A 24687-nucleotide genomic window follows, 5' to 3' on the forward strand; every position below is an offset into this window, starting at 1 on the left:
GCATACTCAGATTCGTGTGTTAGCGGTATCTATATCATCACAATAACAGACATCCAAATTGCTTTCAACATTTGCCTCTCGATGTTTTGGAGCTTCTGTTATGTTTGCAACGGTATCTAACACATTGTTAGCTTATATCTCATCTCATTTTAGAATCTCTTCTTTTTTTATAATGCTCCTGTAGAAATGTTCTACCATTTTTAGGTGGTCTGCTCACAATAATTGTATTACTTTTTTATCTCACGAACATAAGATCTAGATGATAAGCTGACTTCCGTTGACCGCTCTATGTTAATTTTGGCTCATTATCTATGTTTTATGATTGTTACTTGCATCAGATTTGAATACAAATTTCAACATTTAGAGATAACATTTTATTATTCGTTTGAACCGTCGCCACCTTCAATGATCTGAATTTTAAGATCTGTATGCGATATCGGCTCTTAATTGAGATTAGGTATATTTAAATTAGAATTTAATTGGCGTATTGAACTAGCAAAGCTGCTCTAGTTATTTATGAAAGAAATACTAAGAAAGTCTATTGAAACCCGAGATGGAAAGTTAATTATTACGAACCTACTTTGAGGTATATAATTTCGTTGTAACAGCATTGATTTGACGAGGGCCTGATAAGTTTCGTACTTCGATATCGACTATTGTTTTGTAATGAAAAGTACCGTTGGGAAGTAATATGGGCCGTGGGTACGGACGATAACTGGACTGGTGATAATTCGATCTGCGAGTATAAAATCAATAATTTTCTTTTACTGACCAATCGGTCATCCGTTACTAAAGATAACCGTTTACAACTGATTATTCAGCGTAACATGAATAAATACCAATTCGGTTTTTCCTCCGAATATCTTTCGTCACAATTTTCTAGTAACTCAATGAAAACAGTGGAGAGCTAAATGGAACAGTAATTTGCATGTGTACAAATGCTTTACTTATTATTAAAAAAAAATATTTTTGTGCTTAGTGAAGTAGGTTTTTGGCGGTTTCAGGTCTATTTTTTAAATTCCTTCCCCAACGTCAACATTAGTTTCAAACGTCTTCTTTAAAATCAATTGCCAATATCGCCATTGACAATCAAGTTGCTTCGTATCGTAAATACATGACTGATTGAAGCGATCACATTATTTTGATTGAAGGTAAAATTATGTCATTGGAATGAATGAATGTTTTTTTTTTACGATTTTCAATCTGACCAAATAGCAAAAACAATTTCAATTGAAGGTAAAATTATGTCATTGGAATGAATGTTTATGTTTTTTTTTTACGATTTTCAATCTGGCCAAATAGCTAAAACAATTTCAAAGTTAACAGTCATTAAATTACAATCACGAGTGGAAATCTCAGGGACGTGTAAATAGAAACAAATGCGTGTTGAAGCAGATTTCCCTCGTTATAATAAATGGCATATAAAAATTAAATATATTTTAAAATGATACCTTATTACAAGGAAATTCGTTGGTTTTACAGTTTATTACTAACCGCTTGCATGACTAACATAATATTTCGTATTCTCGCTTGCTGTTAGTTAGTTTCCAATCTTCCTGTCGTGTAGTCCTGTCTGTATATACCTTCAACCTTCTTTCTCTTCATTATAGGAGCCGCAGTGGACCGAAGAAATTTCCAAAGTCATAAAGAGGATTTTACTTTGATTTTTAGTCGAAAAGTTGAAGTGACTGTGAGGGGATCGCCGAATGAAGTCGAAAGTGGGAAAAAAGTACTTGCCCACGGGCGGGCAGAAGGAATCATATGTGTTAGTCACGGCGAGAAGGAGATATATGAAGAAATTAATGTACGTACTTCTTTGACTATCTATTGCATGCACCTTTTGAACCTTTATACTTGTATCGTGTTCCGCAGTAACTTATTTTACTTAGTAGATACTTGGTCATCGTTTTCCGACGTCTATGCTTGGTTAGATTTGTGTAAAACTTATCCTTTAGAGTTATTTCGGTCTTTGCACCTATACTGGAACGGTAGGAATTTATTTATTAGCCAAACTGGGTAATTTTTTAGCTGGCCGAATCCAATTCCTGGTTGAAAAAAAATCTCTAGATAGAACGTTGTTTTTAACAAACCGACCTACCTAAAATACTGGTCCTATACAAAATTACTGGTACTATATTATTATATACAAAATTACCTGGTAAAACCTCATGATACCTCGTATGATTGAGCATTCCCTGTGCTTCTAACAAAGATATATGGCAAGAGACATTTATCCCTTTACTTACTCAACAGATTTTTCTTTACTTATTTCGTAATAAGATTTAGGTATGTCCTTGTTCTATTCGGTTTTTATTTTATAAACAGGGAAAAGTGAGCTATATTTATAGAAAAATCACATAAAAAAAAAGATACATACCTACTAGTTATATGGTCGCGTAAGTCCTTAAATGTATAATATCTGGGCGACCGAGCTTCGCTCGGTTCTATTTTAATATATCACGTCTTTAGATAAAAAAAAAACTCTTATAAATACAAAAACAAAAAAAGACAAAAAACAAAAACTTAATTTCTGGCCGGGATTCGAAACCCTGACACCTACGATCTATCTGCGTACATTAGACCGACCTCGTGCGACTGAGCTACGCGGAATCGATGCGCGCGCGGCGAAATTAAGGACCATATTTTACGTTTACAAATGCGAAAGAAAAACTCATGAAAACTCGAAAATTCGCGTTTTCCGGGATCTAAGGCTACGCTAGATCGATTTTTCACCCCGAAAACCCCCACAAAACAAATTTCAGCGAAATCGTTAGAGCGGTTTCCGAGATCGTCGGTATATATAAATAAATAAATAAATAAATAAATAAATAAATAAATATACAAGAATTGCTCGTTTAATAGTATAAGATAACTGTACCTGTACTATGTATAGACTAAACTTATTCTGCAATAAATGCTTAGTGCGTACTTATTTCAATTAAAAAAGAAGATTTGCACAGGTTAATGAATGTTTAGTTTAGATATAGGTACTCCAGACCAATTTATATTCTTGTTTTAAATATCTAATAACTGAAGCTTAATTAATGCCATGCCAATTAATTTACCTCATAAGCATAGCTTTAATAATGTTTACTTTGTTATACAGGATAATGTAGGTTGTAGGTAATATAATAAGACATAATTATTAATTATTTACTAACACAACAGGTCCAACAGGATATTTACTTTAGTGAATAATATTATGTTATAGATAAATAAAATTATTAACGTAAAATATATCTTCATTAGCGTCAGTAACGACTTTACCTGTTGTCAGATGTGTTCAACAACAAAGATTAATATTATGTACTGTTTTGTAGCGTCGACATAATTTTGCGGTTGAGACTATTAATTGTAAATGCATTTTTCCTTTAAACAATTTGTACACAAGTGTGACTTTGTCATTGCTATTTCAGTGACCATTCGGACCGATTCTAAGATCAAATGCTTAAGCTTGTTAAAGTGGCTTTACAGTACAGAAGGTATCATCTGAAATCCCAAATATGTGCAAATGAAGCATAGAACGCCAACACCACATTATTATGGGCCAAGGCCAAGAGCTGCCAGACCTTCCTAATTTTCTGAAGAATGAAACTTTGGAATAATCTAGAGTTATTATCGACGTGTACTTCGGCCCTACGGCCATTTCTCTTTAACGACCGGTCTGGCCTAGCGCGTAGTGACCCTGCCTGCTACGCCGCGGTCCCGGGTTCGAATCCGGTAAGGGCCATTTGTTCTCGGATGTTTTCTATGTATATAAGTATTTGTATATTATATATATTAACAAATATACCGTGGGACTCGGTCAATCTGTAAGAATGTCCTGTAATATTTATTTATTTATTTATTATTATTATTATATTTCTCGGCCAAAAGGTTAACAATATTACACTTAACTTTCATTAATTACATATTAAATACCCACAGACACTGATTTTTAATGTGTGTTTGAGAAAAAAAGATCCCGACGAATTGAGAACCTCCTCCTTTTTTTGAAATGCTGTACAAACCTCATTTGCTCAAGTTACGGTCGGCAAACAAATCGGCGTCTACATTATCCCAAAGTTTCGTCCTTGAGAAAATTAGGAATCTGGCAGCTCTGGACTTTTGCTCTATTATAACGGTAGCCGCATTACGTCTTAACATAAGACCTATTGTATTTCCCGTACAGCTTGATCAACAGAACTGTACCAACCGTATTTCAACTGATTATCGTTTTGCTACAGCACAATAGTAACATTACAATGGAGCTAATAAATCATCTGTATCCAAAATCGATTCTATTTCTCTGGCGTAAGATAGAAACTTGTAGTGGAGATTGTAAAAGTTAGCTACCGTTATTGTGAGATGTCTAATCATGACGGATGATTCCTGGTTGTTTGTAGATCGTATGATGCTAGTACCTGTCGACCTGTTTGCTGTCTTGTTAGTCAATAGCTTAAGGTGTAGTAGGTTATGAAAACGGATAAAAAATATATAGCGCATTTTTTATCGTATAACAACTGCCGTACATTTAATTAGTCATCTTGAGGCGTTTCTCGGGGGCTTTTATCAATTTGAATGCCAAGATTTTGACTTTCGCTCGATACAATAAAAATCACTTACGTGCGATGAGTTTAGAGATGGAGAAAGAAAACGAACTCACTGCACCTTAACCACATGCTGGAGCGTTCCAGGTTTATCTTTAGTAAGATCTGTTAGATTACTAGTATCATGTAACTCCGTATAGACAGCTACAGTCTTAAGAAAAAAACGTACCTCAGGACCATATAGGAAAAGGTACGGTGACCTAGATGGCGATACACCTTTGGGGGACGCTCGGCTAGATGGCGCTAATATTAATATTTGACATTTTAACACATATCAAGCTAAGAATAAACAAGCAATCAGGCTCTTTTAAAAGCAAGTTGGTCATTTGCAAACATTCGAGATAAATAAATAAATATAGGCCAAATGGTCAAAACTGAGGTTCAAAAGTTTTAAGCCTGTGTCGAGAGATGGCTGTCTATGCACTGTGATTACACATTTTACTTTGACAGTAACTCTCTATAATACTTAATCCTCTTTGCTAGTATCTATTAATAATACAGTGCCCCTAAAGATTTTCGATGATTATTGAAATCCAACTGATCACAATAGGTCTGTACTGTAGGTACTGTATTTTGTTATAAATATGATTTGAATTAAAAGGTCAAAATTCGCTTGCTTATTTTATAGCACCAAAGATGTGCTTATACTTAATTTATTTCTATTTTTTTTACTGTGTTTAACAAAAACTACACTTTAATTTCAACATCAAACTAGAAATATAATAAGTATAAGTAGGATGAACGATGAGAAAAAGTTTATGAGCTCCTGGCAAAATGAACTAAATAAAAATATTATAAAATGTTTATGATATTTCATGCTTCAGGCCAAATTATTAGTAAATTATGACACCACCTTTGGTAGCTCATGACCAAGGTAATTGCGGCTTTTAAGAGCCTTGGGCATCAATTATAGTACATTTTATACTACTTTCATAGATCTTGGCCGTGAAAGCATTAATAATACCTATGATACCATTGATTGATACTTTGTTGTTGATAAATCTGTAAGTAATTTTAAAAATATGTTTTCATTAAACTAATTCCTTACCGTAGGCGATGAGTCTTCGTGTTTTTGTTTGCATATTTAAAGCATACCATCAAATGGGAAAATTTTAATATTAATAATCATGCAGAAATTTTTGTACAGCGCTAGAAAAAAACTATTATTTCTAAGGCTTGGAAAATGACAGACTTATGAACGTATAATCGCATTTAATTCTATTATTAGAAGTGTTATAACACCTTTAATTTAGCCCTATAACGATAAATAATTACGATTAAATACAGGTCATAGGAAACTATCAATTAGCAATGTGCTATGAAATGGCAACGCGCGCGTGGGCTTCTTGCCACCTGCGATTATACGCGATTATTCACGATTATACGCGGTCATAATCGAATAATACAAGGTGTTTGGTGGATGGTTATTACACATTCTTTGTACGTGTGACCGATTATTGTTTTTATGTAATCCATCTAACTGGCACCCTTTTGCACAAAATATAGTATATTATATAACGGTAACGTTATGAAGGCTATAAAAGTTGAGTACCGCGGTTAGGTCACGAGGCTTGCCGAGTGGCCTAAGTAAGGTACGAGACTTTTATAAGCCTTCATAATGTTACGATTGTATACTATACTTTTTCTACGACAGCCAAATAAATACCTATTCGAGAATAATAAAATGGGTTGCTTACCTACTTCATATAATGAATGGGAATATTTGTGTGTATCTTAACTATTATATTCTGTCCACAATGTTGATGGCGAGAACTTGTTGCACAATTCTTCAAAATATGCCAACAACGCGGTTTCAGAGAAAGTTGAAACATTTATTTGCAATTTCCATTTCAAAACAATCATAACATTTTTGGTGCGCTTTATCCGACTTTTCAGGTAACGAATTGTCAGTTACTTTTGATCGCCATAGCCTTGATTTCTTCGGAAGTACATAGTTCACCAGAATCACTTATAATTAACTTAAGTTTTTGCACAATAACGTCGAATTAAAATAAACTACACAACTCTAAAATACTTAGTTCAAAAAATTTCGTCAAAAGTTTACAAATGTCAAACATGCCATAGACAAGAGAAATAGAAAATAAGCCGGTTTTCAATTACGAAAAATGTGGTTGCGTTCAAGAATATTTAAATGTCGAATGTAAAATTATTTGATAAACTTATGATTTTTACCTTTGTTTTGCAATATCTTATATGTAAAACGCATTTCAGTTTATTTTTTCATCTTGATTTAAATTATGAACCTTAACATCATATTATTTATTAAAAGTTACAAATGAAAACATACCTGATAAATTGGAAGTTGTGTTTTAAAAAAAAATTAACAGAACTCCTATATTCATATGATAACTGCTAAGCAGTAATCATATGAACCTATAGACAAATAGACTTTCTTATCGTTACTCAAATGAACTTAATTTGGATACCGCTGACAATAATCTAATGGGCAGATTTGAGTGCTGGAGTAGAAAAAAATACTTTTTTAATTGCGTTTGTGAATGATGTGTTGCATAATTGATTGGAAGTTTATTGCATTAGGTACCTATGTGGTTGTGGGGTTATATAAAAACATGGTATGTAACCGATAAGCGATTTACAGTCTAACTCAGTGGTCATTTGTTGTAGTTAACATAATTTTGTTCCCAAATTATTAGGATACTAGCTTTTACCCGCGGCTTCGCCCGCGTAATAAAAGTATTCATTAAGATTTTCATTTGGATCCTTAGGTTTCTCTGGTATATTTATCTGCGATTATTTCGATTGCACATAATACTTTTGCTTGCAATGATTGTAGAAATATTACACATCGACCACAGCGTAGGTAATTCTATATACGCTGGGGAAACCTTTATAAACATCCCACATAGCCCGTATTTCGACACTATATGATCATTTTTATATTAAAGGAAAAAATGGAAAAATTTACGCTTCCGGCGGGACTTGAACCCGCACCATTTTTGCAATCCGTGCAATGCTCTTACCAATTGAGCTACGGAAGCCACTATATGATCGGTGGGTAAAAAGTACTTTTTTCTATTATCCCTTACAATTTTTTACATTTTGCTTATACTTATCGCAAACGTAATCTTCAAGCAAGCAAACAACGATCGTCTTAGAGCACTTTGATTGTAAGAGACCGCCGACCGATTATCCGTATCCCTCTAACGATACCCATATTATCCGTATCCGTATCCGTTTCCGTATCCGTATCCCTATCTCTATCCCTATCGTTATCGCTATCGCTAACGCTATGGCTATCGCTATCCCTATCGCTATCCCTATCCCTTATCAAGATAACACTAAGTTCTCGCGCTTTGTACACATATTTAAAGTCACATACAGGTGGAAAGCGATTAATTAACATTATTTTTACCTTTTTTCCCAACGTTTCGGCCAGGTTGCACTGGCCGTGGTCGCGGAAGACTGACGTCCCAGCAAAATGTCACCGGAGATGTAAACAACACAAAACTACCCGATATTAATTTATATAAATGTTCGGGGTATACAAATAAATATAATCTACCCGCATGTAATTATTTACGACATCACATTAGAAACCTCAAAAATAACAGTACTTCTCCACTATTTAATGGATGTTATTATACATATAAACCTTCCTCTTGAATCACTCTATCTATTAAAAAAAACCGCATCAAAATCCGTTGCGTAGTTTCAAAGATTTAAGCATACAAAGGGACATAGGGACATAGGGACAGAAAAAGTGACTTTGTTTTATACTATGTAGTGAAGTGATGATAATAAGTGTTGATAAGTGTGTTTCCACCCTTAACGTCCAGTGTTTTTAAATTACCACTTTTCACAATTTCGTAGTCCAAATTCTGATACTAAAGTTTATACTTAGTTTAGATATATTAATAATTATATTTATTTTATATATGTGTTTTGTAACAACATAGAAAACATAAAATAAGATTTAGGTACTTAGCAAAACATATTTTAAAACTACGAGTAGGTACCATGTTCTCTTTTCCTAAAAAAAAATCAGCAAATTTGCGCATTAATAAAAGTCTATTTTCCAAGCATAAGTTTTTACTTTTTCCCCTAATGAATGCTTGAAAAATACCTCAGCCTTTTCACTGAATAAGCCGAGCCTTTGAGCACGGACACTAGTTTGTTTTAGATATTTTATGTTGCCTTACCTTGGCGAATCGTTTGAATTTCCGAATGAGTACCGTAGACAACTGTTATTGTTTGTTCCTTTTTAGGGTTCCGTAGTCAACTAGGAACCCTTATAGTTTCGCCATGTCTGTCTGTCCGTCCGTCCGTCCGTCCGTCCGTCCGTCCGTCCGCGGATAATCTCAGTAACGGTTAGCACTAGAAAGCTGAAATTTGGTACCAATATGTATATCAATCACGCCAACAAAGTGCAAAAATAAAAAATGGAAAAAAATGTTTTATTAGGGTACCCCCCCTACATGTAAAGTGGGGGCTGATGTTTTTTTTTCATTCCAACCCCAACGTGTGATATATTGTTGGATAGGTATTTAAAAATGAATAAGGGTTAACTAAGATCGTTTTTTTGATCAATATTAATATTTTCGGAAATAATCGCTCTTAAAGGAAAAAAAGTGCGTCCCCCCCCTCTAACTTTTGAACCATATGTTTAAAAAATATGAAAAAAATTACAAAAGTAGAACTTTATAAATACTTTCTAGGAAAATTGTTTTGATTTTGATAGGTTAAGTAGTTTTCGAGAAAAATACGGAAAACTACGGAACCCTACACTGAGCGTGGCCCGACACGCTCTTGGCCGTTTTTATTGCAATTAAAATTGCGTTCTAGTTTTCTTAACCACACGAGTAGATGCTCATTTATTTGAAACTAGCTTTTGTCCGTGGCTTCGCTCGCGTTAGAAAGAGACAAAAAGTAGCCTATGTCACTCTCCGTCCCTTCAACCATCTCCACTTAAAAAATCACGTCAATTGGTTTGCCGTGAAATACGGATAAACAAACAGACGCACACACTTTCCCATTTATAATATTATAGTATATAGTATAGTATATGGATTATAAACACATGACATGACTATGAAAACTCATAATCTGACCTATCAAATAGTTTATTTGTCAGACTTTATTTCGGTATTTTTTTTTTACAAAATACTGAAATGAATCATAATTATACATCATTTATATTTTTTAAAAAAATAGTAATACTTTTCACTGGGTCGGCAACGCGCATGTGACACCCCTTGAGTTGCAGGCGTCCATAGTTTACGGTGACCGCTTTCCAACAGGCGGACCGTAAACCTGTTTACCACCGACATGGTATAAAGAAAAGAGAATGCTAAGGCTAGGACCCTAGGAGCTTATGCTTCTCCAAATATGGATGATATGATTTGCTGTAATTCTTATAAATTTCGTAGTTCGTACTGTTCCATCGGTTTCATATGTAAAATATTACTCGTTCCCTACCGCTCATATTTGTCATCTTCTTATTTAATACCATGTCATGTGGTGTCTAACTATTTACTTTTCCTCAATGGTCTCTCATTAGCTCTGACAACCGTTACCACTTTCTTACGGGTTTTCATACAAAATGCTATGTCAAATAGGGTATAATAAAGAGGGCTTGTTCCTGTGTTCTGCCATTAATTCAGTCGTGAGGCTTCCACTTCGTGGTCATCTTTACCCACAGTTCACTATAAATTACTGTTTTATTATTATTATAGGCGCACGAACACCGTTACTGCTTTCCGTCAATATTTATAGCCGTTTTAAATATTTGCAAAGTGATTTAATATGGGGTAATAAAATCGTGATTAGATAATTTCACGTTCACAATTATTGTAAATTAATTTTCAGATATGTTTATGTTGGATATGCATTAAAAGGCTAAATGAGGAAGCAAAGTGACGTTTAATCACGCAAGTTGGTGATTTGCGCATTTCTTTTTCACATAAATCTTGGCCTTAATTGCAACACACACTGCGCTTCGCACGTAGTACGTACCTACAGCGGTTGCCATGGTGACATCTGTCCTAAACTTGTAGTGTAATCGCCAAATATTGCAAACATATTTTAGAACGTATACATCACCTCACACACCTGTGAATCGCATTAACGTGAAATATTTTTCAATCCGAAATCCAGGGCAAACTACTTTTCCTCGGAATTTTCTTCAAAAGGCAATGGTGCATCTCATAAGGTATGTGTACGGTCACATTTTATAACTCGATGAATTTTCAAATTTAATACTAGCGAACAGGGTTCAAAATGATAGCAGTAAATGTGTCACAATACAAATTCTTGAAGGAACTTTCTTGCGTACTCTAGTCAACTTCACAATCGCTTACGATTCATAAGCGTTTCGTAGCTAGCTCTCCCTATCGCTCTTCTGTAGTGGCGTGACAGATTCAGACTGCACTGAGAAAAAATACAACCAGTTTTCATGTTCGTTCAACAAGTTTTTTGAGTTAAAATAGAGTCCTATCTTTTATGGTTCAAAGTTAACAAGATTGCATGTCATTTTAATATTTAATTTAGGGTTAAAAAATTTGAATTGGCAAGTCGATTTTATCTTAAAAAATATTTCTTGACACATATTTTTTACCTGCTTATACGTTCGTCCCTCAAACGGATAAACCGCAACAAGTTCGAACTTGAAAAATTCAAAATTTGCGGTAGGTCTTCTGTAGTGGCCTGACAGAGTGTGCGTTTCGCCCCGTAGCGTCAACGATAGTCATTGTCACCTCGGCTAGGCCGACTGCTAAGCACGCAGAAATAGTTTGTAACATAGGTGTTGTAAATAACTAAATAGTGTAAGTTGACATGAGTGCAATTATGGTGAAGATAGTTTGTTAATAATTAATAGTGTTCGAACTATTCAAGACGCTCTCAAGTTCAAGATCACACAGATACTTCGCTGTTCTTGCGAGTTTAGCGCGCAATAATATTTCGTATGAATTTCGTTACTCATGTACAATATTTGTACTGATTGATACTGATTTTAATATTATATTATAATATTAAAATCAGTTGTGGTTGCAGGAAATGTCCGTAGTACTATATAATATAGGCATTATACATTATGTTTTCCAAATTATATTAAAATGTAGCAACGTGGATCTTTTGAATACGGTTAAAGATTATTTATTCCCATAAGAATTGAAATGAATATCTTACTACTTAACTTAATTCTAGTTCAACGTGGTTATTCCTTAAATAACAATTCAATATTTAATAATATGCTTATATGTACATATTTGAACCCTTTGGGCACATTATAAAATATAATTTAAATCCGGATACCTCTATGTATACCTTATTAATACCAAATTACAAAATTCCCCATTTAAATAATAATTACTCGTACTAGGTACATAGAATAAGCCCGTAAATTACTGACGCGAAATATTTACATTCAGTAAAGTAGGGGCTAGGAGCACGCAATGTCACTAGGAAGTACCAGCTGTAACCTTTGATCTCTGAGCTGGAGATGTTTTTCGCCACACAGCCTTAACGTATTTAAATTACCTCGCTAATTACAATTACGGAACCTTTCTATTTTAATTACACGTGGGGAGTTTAGATTCGAACCTTTGACAGTAATTTGAGAATAACACAATCAAGAGGTATGTGTTGGTAAATATCAGGAAAGAGCGATAAAAAGTCAGATACCCTGCCCAGTGGATTAGTAACCCTGCTTGCTAAGCCGCTGGTCTTAGTGGCAACCCACACTCCGTGTCTCAGGATATGCGTCGCTTGTGTGTGGATGGTCCCTTAGGTTCGAATCCCGGTAAGGGCATTATAATTACAAGTACAGTTATTATTACTTCCTGAGTTAAGAATGTATGTTTTCTATACTAGTATATTGAAGTATTTATTTCTATGCAGCTTGTTGTTATGATGTACATATTTTTAACCCACGACGCAAAAACGGGGTGTTATAAGTTTGACGTGTCTGTATGTCTGTCTGTGTGTGTGTCTGTCTGTGGCGTCGTAGCTCCCGAACGAATGAACCGATTTAGATTTAGTTTTTTTTTTTTGTCTGAAAACTGAGTTAGTCGGGAGTGTTATGTTTCATGAAAATCGGTCTACTATGTCGCGGTCGGGGGTTTTTCAAAATTTTAATTTTGTGGTTAGGTTATCGCCACAAACTTTCTTGATCTTACCGTGAGGAGTCAATGTGTGTTTAAGATCCTGTGTGATGTGATCCTGATCCTGTCTTGTGTAGGAATTGTGGAAAATGGAAATATGCAAAGTGTATTTAGAAGAGACGAAGTAGTCTTCGGTGTTTTGCCTACTTTTAATGTTTTAACGGACGCTCGCTCTTAGAAGCTTTTTTGTATGCTGTTTGGCTCAGCACTTACAAAAGATGGTGTTATAAATATCTGAACGACTGGCCTTAGGCTCAAAATGGCGGTTCTATTAGACTAGCTTTTGCTTCGATGTAAAAGAAAAAGCTGAAAAAGCCACAAGTTTACTTAGGTGTTGGACCAAAATGTTTCCGATATTATAAATTTACTTTATATATGTTTTCAACGTTTGATAATTTGTAGTTTATAATAGGCAAGAGAGGAAAATCCAGAATCTATAATATATTTAGCTTTCGCTGGTAAAATCACCCGCGTCACAATTTAGGTAGACAAACAGTGTACCTAATAATACCTATGTATTAATAATTGTAATTATCCTTATTTTTATTGATAAAAATACAATATAACACATTATAATATATTAAAATATAAGGATAAAGTGTATAATATGTAAGCTGACAAATTTCCCAGCCACAAGACGCGCAATTTCCTGCCCTAAGCAGAAATAGCACACCCTAGTTACTCATGTATTTAAATTTTGTTTTTAGTAATAAACCGTTTGAGGGCGCACTTTCTCCATACAATGAATATAATTTTCAAAGACGTTGACTTTAGTTTAGAGCTAGTCGTGGTAGTGGCAGTAAAGTCCATTAAAGAGATAAAGTTAGTGTGTTCCCCCCTGAACCTGAACCCGGCGCTCCTGACATTTCAACAGGTCTCGAAAAGAATTTCTGAAGAATAGCCACGACTTGCACCTTGCCCTCTAGGAGCCTATTCGAATCTGACATATTTGTTATATTTTAATCATTTCCTTAGTTCGATATTAATAATTTTCTTAGTTCGATCATAGAGGATCGAGTATTATAGAGAGGTACTGTCGAAGTAAAATGTGTAATCACAGTGCATAGACTGCCATCTCTTGACACAGGCTTAGAACTTTTGAACCTCAGTTTTGACAATTTGGCCCATATTCTTAGCTTGATATGTGTTAAAATGCCAAATATTAATATATTAGCGCCATCTAGCTGAGCGTACCCCAAAGGTGTAATGCCATCTAGGCCACCGTACCTTTTTCTGTATGGTACTGAGGTACGTTTTTTTCTTAGACTTTATCTGTCTATACGGAGTTATATATGTCTTTGGTTCGATAGTAATTTTATTATGTTATTTAGTTGCAGTGTGTTTCGTGCTTGTACTGGCGCTGGCGAGACGCACGAAAACGAAATTATTTGATTTAAACATACGTGATATTCCTAATGCTGAGTTAGAACGGATCTATACCTTCTTGCTATTATAAAGGTAAATGATAGATACGAGTAGAATGGACTACGTGCTGCAAATCAGTAGGTAATGTAGGTATATTAATGCATCAGAGTTTTACTTTTGTTACAATGCGTTTGTACACCCGATGGATTAACTGTAAGTTTTTATAATAAGAAGCTAGGACCTAATTATTGTACTGAACTACACTACTACTTATGATTCCGGTTTTTTTTACCAAAATAATATCTCAAGACGTCCGGAAACTTTACCTCTAGAGAATATGAGAGAAAACTAGGGCACCAGAACTAAGTAACTAATTTCGAATGCAATGTACTTTCTATAAAATTTAATAATTAAGCTTCCAGCCCTGACAATACGCCGGTAAATTGGTCTCGAGTGGAACTTAACCGCTGTCGCAAAACTTGGGAACTGTTGGGAACTCCGCTCAGCCGGCTACCTGTCGGTGCCTGGTGGCACCACATACAATACAGAAGTAACAGTATGATCAGAAAATAAGGCCATTTAATCAATCTTCTCCTGCTTTTCTTATAAAGACTCAATTGAAACTTAACCGCTGTCGCAAAACTTGGGAACTGTTGGGCACTCCGCTCAGCCGGCTACCTGTTGACGCCTAGTGGCACCACATTCGACATCGTGGTCATTAGGTCATTACTAAGATCATTATTTGCCTGCCCTTATCCCTTTCAATTGGGGTCGGCGCAGCATGTCTTCCGCTTCCATACCTCCCTTTCGTCCGTCATCTCATCATTCACTTCATGGTCATTAGTGCATTAAATACTAAGATAATCCTCATTAATTGAGAATCGTTTTCACTTTCTCCTGCTTGTTTTTTAAAGTCAGTGGAACAACTGCGGTCGTAAAACTTGGGATTTGTCGGAGACCGCCCAAGTGACGCCCAACCTATCTGTAGTTGCCGAATGCCATTACATTCAATTCATATTCATATATGTAACAGTATCATCAATTCGTCATTGCTACGATTCACTCAGTGATTATTTTTGATTATGTTTCCCAGATTCTGTTATTAAGTGTCCACTTCTCCAGTGAAATTTCGCTGTCACAAACCTGGGGAACTCCGCTCAGCAGGCTGCCTATTGGTGCCAAGTGGCACCATATTAAATCCACCTGCCAGTTTCTAAAACGTTCTGATGGTTTCAATCAAACAGTACTGTATTTAATCTGGTTACTGTGTGTTTTTGGCAGAGCTCTCGGTTCAACGATCACTAATTTACTGCAGCGAGCTTGCCCAGCGTCCAGATAATTTAAAATGTACACTTTGAGTACGTATTAAAATGTAATGCCGGACCTTTTTCTGTCCTTGTGATCCTTCGCTTAAAACTTGGTCGTTTCTGGAAAACTTATTTAAATTATTCTAAATAGTCAGTGATTTACTATAAGTATCGTTCATGTTGAGTAAGGTCGTTTAAATTTAAACAACTTAAATTTAAATGACGAAAGTTAATTATTAATACGACTAATACAACGACAAGAAAATCGTTTTTGCCCAGAACGTGCAAGTTGTGGAATGAGCTCCCTTGTGCTATGATATGGGGTTCTTGAAGAAGCAGGTATTTAGGGTTCTCAAGGGTCGGCAACGCATAAGTGGCTCCCCCGATGTAGCTTTTGTCCATGGGCGGCGATGACTGCTTCCCATCAGGCACTCGTCTGCTCGTTTGCTGCCTATTTCATAAAAAAAGATAGAAATTATTTACCTATATCACTGATATCATCATGGGATAAATTGATTCAAACGATTCAAGGTTCAAGTTTTGTTTATCTACAGCATAGTAAATATTTAAGTTCATTGCCCTCTGCTTGATAATTTTGGACTCCAAATTTGTCACTGAAATACAAATTTAAGTTTACTTAATTTAGCTTTATTATAATCCCAGGTGTCCCAATCGCCAACTTCCAAAATTAGCGGCATCCCCTTTAGAATCAAAGTTATATTATGTTAGATGTTGTACCTACTCGGATCTCCGAAATAAACAATCGTTTAAGGTGAATACTGAATAAGTGAATACATAACTTCATATGACGTAATATTTCTCTTAAGATCTGCACTTTACTGGACATCGTGACTCATTGTCAAAAATAAATCTCTTGACAATGTACATTGAGCTGCGAAATCGCATTGAGAAACTATGAATGAATTTAGATAACAAGATACTGTATACCTATTTAACAAGATATATCCCTACTCTTTCAGTATACTTTTTGGCTTTTTACGTAGCATTTTTTATTATATTTTTTCCAAAATGGTTAATGATAAGTAGAATTGGTTCATGAGAAATATTCTTAGATTTCTTGGATACACGACAAGAAAAGAACCACATAATGTAGATATAATAGAGTTTGTATTAACAAACAAAATACAATTAATTTTAAAGTGGACTTTGGCACAGTAACTTTGGGTTCATTGCACGAATGCACGGTTGCATGCATTTTTAATACACAAGGTATTTTTGTAACATTGTGCCTGCTTTTTTAAACGAATTTTCTTTTCTCCATGTAACTGTGAACTAGGGTAACTCAATAAATAGTTTAACTGATAATACTACGAAGACTTCGAATAACAATTATGCAGGACTCTCGTAATTTCAATTATGTATGCCACATACGTCTCTGTGTGATTACGCATGAATTACACTACAATTGGTATGATTCAATTTGTGAGCTAAATTATATTATACTGGATTTAGGTAAATGTAGGTTTGACGTCACCGTTCATATTGAGCGACTCCGGATAAATGAGTCATCTAAATTAAGTTTTCTCTTACTAACCTTGACTCATCCATAAAACACCTAGTCACCTATCTTATTTATGAAGCGGACTTTCTCCAATATTTTGTTTGGCTTCAGTACTTTTAAAAGTTTCCGTCTATCCAAATTTTAAATAGCATAAAATCGGTAGAGCGTCAGTTCGCAGCTGACCTTTAGCCCTAGAAAATAAAAACACTGTGGTTTTTTTAATTCAGTACAATGAGAATATGGGTGTAACAGATAAAATATTATATTATATCCGACAGGAAGAAAAAAACATTCCAAAATCAAACCGTGAAATTCGTGCATGAACGCTTGTTGCGTTTGTGTACGTCAAAACGCTTTTATCCACAAATTGATATGACATAACGTCACTCACATAGCCACACATGTCATCGCTGAGTTATTTCACTTATTTTCATTCACATCATTTGGTAAATCGATCATAGAGTCTACTTGAAATCGAAAATTGTAAGTGCCTGTACGACTATCAGTCTTGTGTAAATTGAGTGACAGAGATGGATCTATGTGAAATTCAAATTTGGAACGTAACGTAAGTTCGCTTGCCGCTTTTTTGACGTGATGCATCAGAAATTGTGCCGCGGTTGTTCAGGCTAATTATTAACGCCAGAAATCAGAATGCTATTTGAATCATTTTATACCTACTCGAATAGTAATCAATCATTTAATTTGCTTGTACTTTCCGTACATGTTTTGGTCCAGACGAGACGTATTACTTACCACATAACATGGATTCAAATATCATTCTCATGTCTGTGTGCATTATAATGAGCCTGGTTGTTTTTATGCTAGTCTTATGCACTGACTTACGGAGACATTTAAATTTAAAAATATGTTTAGCTATAGCTTGTTGAATATAGAGTAATGTCAAAGGGCAGGGCTACATCTTTATTCAATGTCTTTTACTTTTTTTTAACCGACTTCAAAAAAGGAGGAGGTTCTCAATTCGACTGAATGTTTTTTTTTGTATGTATGTTACTCGATATCTCCGAGAATCGTGGACCGATTTTCAAATTTTTTTTTTTGATCGAACCGGTATAACCCCGAGATGGTCCCATTGGCACCAAGTCAGGGTCTGATGATGGGATCCTGGAGAAATCGAGGGAACTCTTCAAATGTTATAGGCACATGTAATGTTTTTAGTCTATTTTTCAAAGGTACACCAGTATTTACGTCTGATGGTAATAATTTTATGTGGCTGAGCTGATGATGGAAGGTCAACTCCTCAATGGTTAGGAGTTAAAGGATAATTCTTTCACTACTGTACATGTATTCGGACTGATACATATAATATCACTAGGAACCACTAAAAATCAACAAATAAATAAACTTTTTAACAAAAAATAAAACCGCCTTCAAAAATAAGCGCGTTACAAAACACGGAGAAACTAAAAAGCCAAAAATAATAAACCTTTCAATTCAGATTTCTTATCGTATTGCAATAAGCTAAACATCCAAATTATAAACAAATCAATTATTTTTGGAGTCGGTACCAGCCTGTGTATGGTTGGGTGGGGCAAACAGGCAATAGCAAGGCGACGAATAGGTCTGGTACCGACTACAAAAATAATTGATTTGTTTATAATTTGGATGTTTAGCTTATTGCAATACGATAAGAAATCTGAATTGAAAGGTTTATTATTATTGGCTTTTTAGTTTCTCCGTGTTTTGTAACGCGCTTATTTTTGAAGGCGGTTTTATATTAGTACCGTGTTCGTGGATGTATTTGTTAAAAGCGATAATCGTATATTGAGTAAACATTTTCATTCATCGGTTTAAATCACTAATGTCATTATGTTCGTTCAAAATACCCGAGTCACTAAAGTCAAATAATCTCTCTCGAGTAAACTTCGTCATGTTACACTTGCATTTATTTATAGATAAACTTTCGTTTTTGTTGGATGGCATAATACATATTAATATATTATGAATAATCAATGATGAAACATGAATCTTTTGACCTTGATCGTCTAGGTGAAAATGATACGAAAGTATTACGATGACGTGAGAGTCATCAGTGGAACTACCTAGCCATATCATAGGTATATGTGAGCTATATCATAGTTTTTAAGCGTTAAATTGGCAACCTGGCAGTTATTTCGAGTGACTGCCGTCGTTGCGAGTAATTATTAACTACTTACCCTGTTATTACCCAACAAAGGAATATTTTCCATTTAAACGTGGCTCGACGTTAAACGCGAAATTGCCTTTGTAATTATACTGGTTTTTTATTTGCACTTGATTATACAGACACATACGTAAACTTACTCCTGTATTTCCAAAAGGGGTAGGCAGAGCATATGAAACGGCTCAAGTTTCAGGGCCACTCAGCTGTTAAGGGGTTGAAATAAAACTAAACGATATTGCAGTGGTAGGCTATACCCACCCAAGACACATAATTATATCATACACCCAAGAATTGAACCCATGCGGCATGCCATATCTTAAAGTCAATTTCATTTTAACTATTAAATAGATTTATCAAAAAAAAATGTCCATTAAGAACAACTCAGTTAAAAGATGTTACAAGAAAAACCTTTAAAATCGAGGTTCCGCACTCGACTGTTTCCTCCTTCAAAACTAAATCAATCGTAACGAAATAAAGAATCTATGTCGTATACCGTTATTTTTTTTTGGCTAATTGTTTTTTTTTTTATGAAATAGGCAGCAAACGAGCAGACGAGCCGCCTGATGGTAAGCAGTCATCGCCGCCCATGGACATAAGCAACATCAGGGGAGCCACTTATGCGTTGCCGACCTTTGAGAACCCTAAATACCACCAATCTGAATACCATACCTTTTTTTACGCCATAATCAATAACGCCGTTTTTACATAAAAATATGCCAACCATGCAATTAAATGTAAACTTTAATTCATTTACTTTTGTGATATTGCTACCTTCGTTTTGCTTTTACTTTATTATAATTTCAGTAACATTATTTTAACTTATTATCTACTCGTCTAAATGTTATTTTACTCTATACTTCTACCCAAGACATATTTATTGGGATATGGAACTCCGTATAGACAGATAAAGTCTAAGAAAAAAACGTACCTCAAAACCACACAGAAAAAGGTACGGTGGCCTAAATGGCGATACACGTTTGGGGGACGCTCGGCTAGATGGCGCTAATATTAATATTTGACATTTTAACACATATCAAGCTAAGAATATGGGCCAAATTGTCAAAACTGAGGTTCAAAAGTTTTAAGCTTGTGTCGAGAGATGGCAGTCTATGCACTGTGATTACACATTTTACTTTGACAGTAACTCTCTATAATACTCGATCCTCTTTGCTTCTACTTAATTATACCTCAGACATTTGCATAATCATACTTGTACCAACATTTTTTTATACTTCGTCTTGTACCTATGTCATTATAAATATATCGAGATCTCATATCGCCAAGATCGACCAATAATTAGATTTCATCGTAATTAAATTTTGCTTATGATTGCTCTTCGTAAAAGTTTTTGCAATCAACTTTGAATAGAGTTACCTTGATTTTTAGGGTTCCGTAGTCAACTAGGAACCCTTATAGTTTCGCCATGTCTGTCTGTCCGTCCGTCCGTCCGTCCGCGGATAATCTCAGTAACCGTTAGCACTAGAAAGCTGAAATTTGGTACCAATATGTAAATCAATCACGCCAACAAAGTGCAAAAATAAAAAATGGAAAGAAATGTTTTATTAGGGTACCCCCCCTACATGTAAAGTGGGGGCTGATATTTTTTTTCAATCCAACCCCAACGTGTGATATATTGTTGGATAGGTATCTAAAAATGAATAAGGGTTTACTAAGATCGTTTTTTGATAATATTAATATTTTCGGAAATAATCGCTCTTAAAGGAAAAAAAAGTGCGTCCCCCCCCTCTAACTTTTGAACCATATGTTTAAAAAATATGAAAAAAATCACAAAAGTAGAACTTTATAAATACTTTCTAGGAAAATTTTTTTGAACTTGATAGGTTTAGTAGTTTTTTAGAAAAATACGGAAAACTACGGAACCCTACACTGAGCGTGGCCCGACACGCTCTTGGCCGGTTTTTCTATCGTGAGATCAATGTTCTCTTAATTATAGTATGGCCCCTTTAAGGTGCTTTAAGTTATTGTACTCTGTATTTTAAATGGTTGGGGTCACTATTTTAGACCTTTAACACTTTCGCTACCAAGAACCCGACTGTCGGGCACACCGCTCGTAGAAGCGTAGCCGATTACATGGGTTTCCCCGTATGTAGCGAAAATGTCGTAGCGCCGCGTAGAGCCCGGTTTCGAAAGTGTTGAGTTTCGGCTAAGAAGTGATAATCTTTGCGATTTCTTTAAAGCAAGTAGTAGTTTTTGATTTTTTTTAACCCCCGATGCAAAAACGACGGGGTGTTATAAGTTTTACGTGTCTGTCTGTCTGTCTGTGTGTGTGTGTCTGTCTGTGGCATCGTAGCTCCCGAACGGATGAACCGATTTAGAAAAAAATTGTTTTTGTTTGAAAGCTGAGTTAGTCGGGAGTGTTCTTAGCCATGTTTCATGAAAATCGGTCTACTATGTCGCGGTCGGGGGCTTTTTTAATTTTTTTTTAAACCTAAATAATGCTGACATCAAGCCCTAATACGGGTCTGCGTTGTCGTAAAATTCCAGATTTCACTCCTGACAGTCCTGACTCAAACATAGCTTGCCAATGCAATACAGTTTCTACTACCACAGCCTAAGATCCAGGTCGTAGATCTTTATCCAGAAGCAAAATATCTTTAGTCAACATACTTTGCATATGCTTTTAACCCTTTTTATTTTACCTAAAAACTAGGAAGCGAGTCTTTGTTGTGATTCACACGTTCGCCAGACACTTTTTAAAAGGCTTTTGTAGCGCGTCAAGTGCGACTGTCACTGTCATACTGTACATACAAAATGTCAAATGTAAACATGGCTTAAGTATGCACATGCGTCCTTTTAGTAGTAGGACTGTAGTGATACGCATACGCACGGTAATGTTAGTGCGTTTTAAGTGTTCCTTTTGTTTTTTGTTTTTTTCTTTTATGCATGATTTACTACTATGTATATTACGCATACTACATGTTCCTGTCTGAGAGCATTTTCGTTCCGGTTATTTCCTACGCAAGATACACGCTCTTGTTAAGAGGATACGGTAGCGAAAATGCTAAAATGGAAAGGAGCCCCCCTTTAAACTTGGGAATTTTAGTTAAATATACAAGTGTTATTAACTAGATTTATCGAAAAAAAATTGTCCATTAAGAACCACTCAGTCAAAAGATATTTCAAAAAAATCTTTAAAATCGAGGTTCCGCTCTCGACTCTTTCCTCCTTCAAAACTTAATCAATCGGAACGAAATTTGAGAATCTGAATAACAATGAAATAATCTATGTCGGACCGTTTAGATTTTTTGGTTAATTGTTACCAATCTTGAGTATCACACCTCTTTTTGCGCCACAATGAAAAAGGCAGTTTTTGGAAATTTTTGATTGGCTCTAGAGTCTTTAAAAAGCAGAATATCAAAAAAATCAAAACGATCCGACACAGATAAAAATAATAACAATCTGTGTTGAAAAAATCATTGCTCTATCTTCAAAAACCAGGGAGGAAATAGTCGAGAGCGTTTGTATGGAGAATTGACCCCTACCGTATCGTCTTAACGTTCTCATTGGAACAGTAAGCGGAATTTATTGAATCCATGCCAGTTTCATATTGAAAAATGACAAATCAGGCTTAATTTTAAAGACCCTTTCAGATTTAAATTATTGTGACCAATCGTTTATCGTTCTGCTGTCTTATATAAATGTCATGCTCTTGCGCCGCATCCCAAGGATCCAGTTGCGGGATCGATGTCGGTCACGCGCACGCGCACGCCTGTCATCTGACGCCGGCCTTCCAACGGCATAGCAGAACATGTTCTTCCGAGCTAAAAGTCTTAAGTCTTAAGAGGAAATAACTGATATTTCATGAGAAAATGTTTTATTGTTTTTAATTTGTAGTGTTTTACTGTTCGTTTGGGTCTTATGGAATCATTTTAAACCCTGGCGTCCACTTACGCGGAATCGAGCCGCATGGAATCGACTCCTCCATACATTTTCTATGAACGGTGAATTCGATTGGAACCTTCGCCAATGGACGCAGTTTCATAATAAATGCAAAAGGCGAATTAATGAAATGAAATCTTTGTTGTATGAAATTTATACAAAAACTTAGTACCTAACTACTAAAAGATATATTGTATGATGATTGATGAATCTCTGAATAGTCTGAATGTCAGTATAAATTATTAAATTGCGTGAAATGGGGTCAGATTACAGGTGTTACATATACATGCAAAAAGTTCTCCTTTCTTAAAGTAGGTTATACGAAACGCTTCTTGTTTAAGGGAGAAGTAAAGTTTTACACATTAATTTTGGAACAATGAAAGTAATTATTCCCGGTTTATATTTGTCAGACATCCCCATGTCTGTGTTTTTAGGGTTCCGTAGCCAAAATGGCAAAAACGGAACCCTTATAGTTTCGTCATGTCCGTCTGTCCGTCTGTCCGTCTGTCCGTCTGTCCGTCTGTCACAGCCGATTTACTCGGAAACTATAAGTACTACAGTGATGAAATTTGATGGGAATATGTGTTGTATGAACCGCTACAAAATTATGACACTAAATAGTAAAAAAGAATTGGGGTGGGGCCCCCATACATGTAACTGAGGGATGAAAATTTTTTTTTCGATGTACATACCCGTGTGGGGTATCAATGGAAAGGTCTTTTAAAATGATATAAAGTTTTCTAAAAAACATTTTTCTTAAAGTGAACGGTTTTTGAGATATCAGCTCTCAAAGTCGTAAAAAGTATGTCCCCCCCCTCTATTTTTATAACTACGGGGTATAAAATTCTAAAAAAAATAGAGGTGATGCATGCTAATTAACTCTTTCAACGATTTTTGGTTTGATCAAAGTATCTCTTATAGTTTTTGAGATAGGTTGATTTAACTGTAATTTTGGCAGGTGTATAAATTGACATAATAAGTTTATTATATTTGCTGCTACGGAACCCTTTGTGCGCGAGCCCGACTCGCACTTGGCCGGTTTTTGTACTTTCAGAGTATCTTTTTGTTCTCCGAAGCGGATGCCATATGTGAGCCAGTATCATTACCCGGACAAATGTACGCGGGGGTTGCTCTGACATGTTTTATCGTGAGAAACTGCTTTACTTCTGCCAAAGTTTGATTAGCTATTAAAATGTTTATATGGGTAGGAAGGAACTTGGTTGCTTAGTTTCAGAAAGGTTGGGAACGGCATCAATTATTCAGAGGGTTTTGTTTCGAGTTTTTGTAGATTTTATTGGCAGTTCTTAATAAGTTAAATAACCCTTTTTCAATTCAGCTACTGGTTCGAAGGTATCCTATTAGGTTTCCACGAGAATATAGATGTGTGGTCGTTTATCAAACTATTTAAGAAGACGATCATCTCATTCATGAGATTGAACAAACAGCTCAGCACTCAAAAAATCTGCAACAAGTATTTTATTTATGCTACGTCGGATGCAAACAAGCATACGGTCCGCCTGATGGAAAGCGGTCACCGTAACCTATTAGAAACTTTGCTGTTCATATATTGTAACGTTTAACATTTCTAGAAATTTAACTGGTCAGTAAGTACACTATTTTTAGGGTTCCGTAGCCAAAATGGCAAAAACGGAACCCTTATAGTTTCGTCATGTCCGTCTGTCCGTCTGTCCGTCTGTCCGTC

The 24687-nt window shown here is 35.4% G+C and overlaps 1 protein-coding gene across 5 annotated transcripts in view; it reads left to right on the forward strand.

Moving 5' to 3' along the window:
* Positions 1 to 24687, forward strand: part of LOC125231467 (rap1 GTPase-activating protein 1) — a 359035-nt gene that overhangs the window by 149167 nt on the left and 185181 nt on the right. For 2 of the 5 annotated variants that reach the window (XM_048136938.1, XM_048136944.1), the window contains exon 2: positions 1611 to 1804. The exons of 2 other annotated variants lie outside the window; for them this stretch is intronic. In XM_048136938.1, coding sequence (XP_047992895.1) covers positions 1707 to 1804 — 98 coding nt within the window. In that variant the 5' untranslated portion in view covers positions 1611 to 1706. Of the gene's footprint in view, positions 1 to 1568; positions 1805 to 24687 lie in introns of those variants that run through there. One more of the 5 variants, XM_048136940.1, reaches the window with a different exon arrangement.

Source organism: Leguminivora glycinivorella, chromosome 11, assembly GCF_023078275.1.
Source record: "Leguminivora glycinivorella isolate SPB_JAAS2020 chromosome 11, LegGlyc_1.1, whole genome shotgun sequence".
NCBI classification, from domain to species: domain Eukaryota; kingdom Metazoa; phylum Arthropoda; class Insecta; order Lepidoptera; family Tortricidae; genus Leguminivora; species Leguminivora glycinivorella.